This window comes from Chiloscyllium plagiosum, chromosome 1, assembly GCF_004010195.1.
Source record: "Chiloscyllium plagiosum isolate BGI_BamShark_2017 chromosome 1, ASM401019v2, whole genome shotgun sequence".
Lineage (NCBI taxonomy): Eukaryota > Metazoa > Chordata > Chondrichthyes > Orectolobiformes > Hemiscylliidae > Chiloscyllium > Chiloscyllium plagiosum.
Genome location: NC_057710.1, coordinates 16,646,666 through 16,652,392, shown reverse-complemented (window position 1 = coordinate 16,652,392; position 5,727 = coordinate 16,646,666). Strand labels below are relative to the sequence as shown.

General features: G+C 45.3%; 1 protein-coding gene across 2 annotated transcripts in view; it reads right to left on the bottom strand.

Moving 5' to 3' along the window:
- The window catches only part of LOC122555249 (octopamine receptor-like), a 34,568-nt gene extending 29,928 nt beyond the window's left edge, over positions 1-4,640 (bottom strand). Inside the window, exons 1-2 of one of the 2 annotated variants that reach the window (XM_043701045.1) lie at positions 4,499-4,640; positions 3,537-3,824 (exon numbers count right to left, since the gene is read on the bottom strand). In XM_043701045.1, the coding sequence (XP_043556980.1) occupies positions 3,537-3,808 (272 nt within the window). In that variant the 5' untranslated portion in view covers positions 3,809-3,824; positions 4,499-4,640. Of the gene's footprint in view, positions 1-3,536; positions 3,825-4,332; positions 4,384-4,498 lie in introns of those variants that run through there. The other variant, XM_043701053.1, reaches the window with a different exon arrangement.
- Between the last annotated feature and the right edge of the window lie 1,087 nt (positions 4,641-5,727).

The window sequence follows — 5,727 nt, the reverse complement described above, 5'->3', positions numbered from 1 at the left end:
TAGTATCATCAGCAAATTTGCTAATGTTATTACTAATACCATCTTCTATATCATTAACATATATTGTAAAAAGTTGCGGTCCCAGTACTGATCCCTGCGGTGCCTCACTGGTCACTGCCTGCCATTCCGAAATGGAGCCGTTTATCACTACTCTTTGTTTCCTATCAGCCAATCAACTTTCAATCCAAGTTAATACTTTGCCCCCAATACCAATGACATCCCAATTCCTATACTCAATTCACTGACCAATAAAGGCAAGTGTGCCAAATGCTTCCTTCACCACCCTGTCTACCTGCGACTCCAAAGAACAAAGGAAATTTACAGCCCAGGAACAGGCCCTTCGGCCCTCCGAGCTTGAGCCGATCCAAATGTACTGTCGAAACCTGTCGGTCAATTCCTAAGCATCTGTATCCCTCTGTTCCCCACCTACTCATGCATCTGTCCAGGCGCATCTTAAATTAATCTACCGTGCCTGCCTCTATCACCTCTGCTGGCAACGCGTTCCAGATGCCCACCACCCTCTGTGTGAAGTACTTGCCGCGTGTATCCCCCTTAAACTTTCCACCTCTCACCTTGAAAGCATGACTCTCGTTATTGAATTCTTCACCCTGGGAAAAAGCGTGTCTCTATCCACCCTGTCTATATCCTTCATGATTTTGTAAACCCCAATCAGGTCCCCCTTCAATCTCCTTTTTTCTAATGAAAATAAAGCTAACCTACTCAACGTCTCTTCATAGCTAGCACCTTCCATACCAGGCAACATCCTCGTAAACCTTCGCTGCACCCTCTCCAATTTGATAATGTGGTGACCAGAACTGTACACAGTATTCCAAATGCGGCTGAACCAATGTCCTGTACAATTTTAACATGACTTAGTGGCTCTTATACTCAACATCCAGTCTAATGAAGGCAAGCATGCCATTTGCCTTCTTGACCACTCTATCCACCTGTGCAGCAACCTTCAGGGTACAATGGACCTGCACTCCCAGATCTCTCTGCCCATCAACTTTTCCCAAGGCTCTTCTATTCATTGTATAATTCGCTCTAGAATTAGACTTGCCTAATGCATCACTCCACTTGCCCACCTGCATTCCTTGAATCCCTGACAGACCTAAAAACTATCCACCTTAACGTAATCAACAATCGAGCATCCATAATGCTCTGGAGCAACAGAATTCCAAAGATTCACAACTTCTTGAGTGAAATAATTTCTCATTATCCCAGTCCTAAATCGTCATGAGATTATGGTGAGATAACCCCCATGTGTTTTAGACTCCTCAGCCAGAGAAACAATCTCTCAGTGTATACCCTATCAAGCCCCTTCAGAATATTAGATACTTCATTGACTTAATGCCACTCTGTAAGAAGCATTTCAAGAGCAACTTTTGTTTTCTAGTAAAAGACTAGAGGACCTCAGAAAGTAACTAGAGGAACCTGGAGGGGCCCTGTTGGTGTAGATCTAAGTTCTATCCAATTGGTTTGAATGGGGTGTCATAATTACTCTTACTTACTGCCTTTGTTTAGACAGAATTCTGAGAGACATAGTTCTGAAACATTAAGGAACAGCATGGATGTCATTAGGTCAGTCCTGAGACTCTACAAGACTCTCTTCTCTGAAAGCTCTCATGTTGCAAACGGTTTGACAACTGTCACAAGAGCATTCGAAGATAGAGAAAGCATGACCGGAGCAGGTTTAAAAGAAGCGCATTCACACGGAAGGTGAGAACAGACTAAGCCATCATGTTAAGTATATTGTACGTGATGCATATTAGTGCACACAGTCATCGCTCTACCACAGAACCACTGCATTAACACTGCCAAGTCCAACTAGAAGATAAATTCATCAATATTCCTCAACAAAACCTTTTTTAAAATTCATTCGCATCATTGGCCAGGTCAGTATTTATTGGCCATCCCTAAATGTCCAGAGAGCAATTGAGAGTCAATCTCATTGGGTCTGCAGTTAGATCTAAGCCAGACCAGATAAGGAAGGCAAATTACCTTCCTTTACGAACATTAGCAAACCAGATAGATTTTTTCTGACAATCAGCAATTACTTCACAACTATCATCAGACTTATATTTCCCAGATTTTCATTGAATTATAACTACATTTGCCATGGTGGCATTTGAATCAGGGTTCCCAAGACATTACCTAGGTCATAGAGTCATAGAGATATACAGCATGGAAACAAACCCTTCAGTCCAACCCATCCATGCTGACCAGATATCCCAACCCAATCTAGCCATGGGAATTACTAGAGTCTAAAAGTACGGTACTGAAAAAGCACAGCAGGACAGCAGCATTCGAGGAGCAGGAGAGTCAACGTTTCAGACATAAGCCCTCCATCAGGAATATAGGGATTCTTAGTCCATCACCTCCCATTCAAAGTAGTGTTAGCACCCAATACAAAAGCATGTTAGAAAGAAAGAATGCTGGAAATCACAGCAGTCAGGCAGCATCTTTGGAGAGAGAGCAAGATAACATTTTGAGTCTAGACCCTCCTGATGAAGGGCTTTTGCCTGAAACGTCGATTTTCCTGCTCCTCGGATGCTGCCTGACCTGCTGTGCTTTTCCAGCACCACTCTAATCTTGATTCTAATCTCCAGCATCTGCAGTACCCACGTCTGCCACTCTTCATCAGAGCTTATCAACTCTGGAGAGTCATCTCGACTCGAAACATTAGCTTGCTCTGTCTCTATGGATGCTGTCTGACCCGCTGTGACACCAGTATTTTTTTTGTTTTCAGTACAGATTCCAGCATCTGCAGTAATTTGCTCCTACAACATTGTGCTAATAATCTGCTGCTGCTGCTGCCTGCCTGAGACTATTAGCTATCTCATTGAGTCCCTGTCAAGGTTGGAGATCCCAGAAGCCTTCCATGCTGACACCATTCATTTATAACATGATCAAGCAGGGCAGATAGTGGTATCGTGGTATTGTGATGGTCCTATTAATCCAGAGGCCACTGAGAAATGTAATACAAGACTCTGAAAAAGCAGAAGTAATCTTCCTGGTTTAAAATTTAATAAAGCCTAGCTGACAACTGTTAATCAGCATTAATGGGTGCATTGTCTATGGCAATGCTGCTACCAAGCAGAACCCATTTCCAACCAATCAATAACCTCCTCTCATGCAGTATAAATGTCGATTTCCTCTTGAATCTGTTTTCTAGTGATATAGCTTGATCGGTGTGAGATGAGAAAGCTTTGGCAAAACATGTCTTCTTTTTCCCAGCGATATTGAGGAATAAGTATTACTACTACAACTTGCATTTATATAGCACCCTAATACAGCAAAACGCCCGCACGGAGCCTCGGCAGTGCAACTGCACATTATGACTGGCACCAGATCAGAATATGATAGGTGGCCAGATGTCTAGCGAGAGAGGTAGGCTTGAAGGCAGAACACCCCGTGACTACAATAAGTTGAGATGGAACTGAAGTTGTCAAAAGCATGTTAAAAACGCATATTCCCCCCTAACCCCATCTATTGTAGCTCTTTAAAAAAAGACTAAACTGTGTCCAAACTCCTACCTGAAGGGCATAACAAGACAAGCAAGGAGTAAATCTGCCATGGCCAATGACATGATGAACATATAAGTGACGGTCCTGAGTCTTTTCTCCAAAGCCGGGCAGATGAACACCACAGTGTTGCCCACGAAGGTGACCAGGTCAATAGCAGTGAGCAACACCCCGACCATCACATCCTGGGGAGATAACCAGACGCTGCTGTTCCCCTCTCTCCCCGCCAGGCTGCAGAGCAGCGAATGGTTGGACTCCAGTGAGAGGTTTCTCTCCGGCCACATCTTCAGCACGGCAGCCCTGCAGTGGGGGCAGGAGAGAAAAAAAAATGGTCAGAGATTACAACTCAACGCTGGAAACCAGAGGTTGCCATCCAGCTCCTGCTGCCTCGATGGTGAGATGGCTGACTTTCATTTGAACCCTGTCCACCTGCGTTGGTTCCCTAACCCCCTGATGCAGGCACCCAGCTACAACCCAGCTGCAAGCACGTTTTTTTTAACCGATACCTCACCCATCCCCTTCCAAACCAACTCTGAGGGGAGACAGTTCCAGATTTCCACTCAACTCGTCCCCACCGGCCCTCCATCCTTCAGTCTCTCCTCCCAAACTTGTGCAAGACAGATGTCAATTCCACCATCGAAAGCAAACTCTTTATAAAAGGCGCCTGAATTGTGAATCGTTTGTTAAATTTAAGTTTCTCCCTGTGCAGATACAGATCGATACTTCTGATCACAACCCCGACAGACAGCGAATCCAAAACGAATTAGCAGCTGAACAAAACAATTATTTAAGGAGAAATACAGGCGACCTATTTTAAACAAGCAGGAAAGAGCCCTCTTTTCAGTTCATCCGATAAAATGTTTTGTGCCTGTGATGCTGAATGATGTGAACCTGGGAGGAATTTGACACACTGCCGAAAATAAAACACCTCCCCCAGAGAGGGAAGGGAATGTGTGAACAGAGGGATTACCTACCGTTACGTTAAACGAGGTGTCTCTAGCGGACTGCTGCTTTCCCCTTCACTTTCCCTCTGCTACTCTGTGCAACATGCTTCAGAGCCGGGAGACAAACTAAAAAGGCTAGTCTACCCTTATCTCTGCGCACTCTAACAGCCGTTTCTTCCTGCAGCCCCTAATATACTCATCAGAAGGCAGTGCAGACTCCTGAGCCTGGAGAGGAGGAGTTCACCAACTACACAGTACTCTCTCTCTCTCTCTCTTCCAGGCATGTCACCCACCAACATGCGGCGCTGCGCGACCCACCTTCTGGCTGGGAGAGAGGGAGGGAGAGAAACAGCTCCCATCTTTCTGGTTCACAGTTTAACCTTCGCTGCAGCGCGCCACAGCCCGGAGAAATCCCTCTCGGAATTATTCTTAAATTTCCCCTTTCACTGATAAGAAAACAAATGCAACCAAAGCCTGTGTGTAACAGGTGAGCACACCAACACTGCGGTGGGGAAATGATGGGAAGCGCTGGCAGAGGACCGAGAGGAATATGTGTAAGGGTAGATTAGCCAAAATGGAATGCGTCAGAAAATCTCGCAACTGTATAACGCCCCGCGATGCACCCGAACGCTTTGTAGCCAGTGTGAAATTTGTAGTTACAGAAATTGCTGGAAAAGCTCAGCAGACCTGGCAGCATCTGTGGAGAGAAATCAGAACGTTCTGAACAAGGGTCATTGCAGCCAATACGTTAGCTCATGCACACAATGACGAGCAGCCTCAGGCCGCTTGCCCAGCCTTGTTTTAGTCATAGTCATAGAGTCATAGAGATGGACAGCATGGATACAGACCTTTTGGTCCAACCCGCCCAGATATCCCAACCCAATCTAGTCCCACCTGCCAGCACCCGACCCATATCCCACCAAACCCTTCCTATTCATATACCCATCCAGATGCCTTTTAAATGTTGCAATTGTACCAGCCTCCATCACCTTCCTCTGGCAGCTCATTCTATACACATTCTATCAGAATTAAACTCCATCTGCCACTTCTCAGTCCATTGGCCCATCTGGTCCAGATCCTGAGGTAATCTGAGGTAACCCTCTTCGCTGTCAACTACACCTCCAAATTTGGTGTCATCTGCAAACTTACTAACTGTACCTCTTGTGCTCGCATCCAAATCATTTATGTAAAATACAAAAAGTAGAGGACTCAGCACCTATCTATGTGGCACTCCACTGGTCACAGGCCTCCAGTCTGAA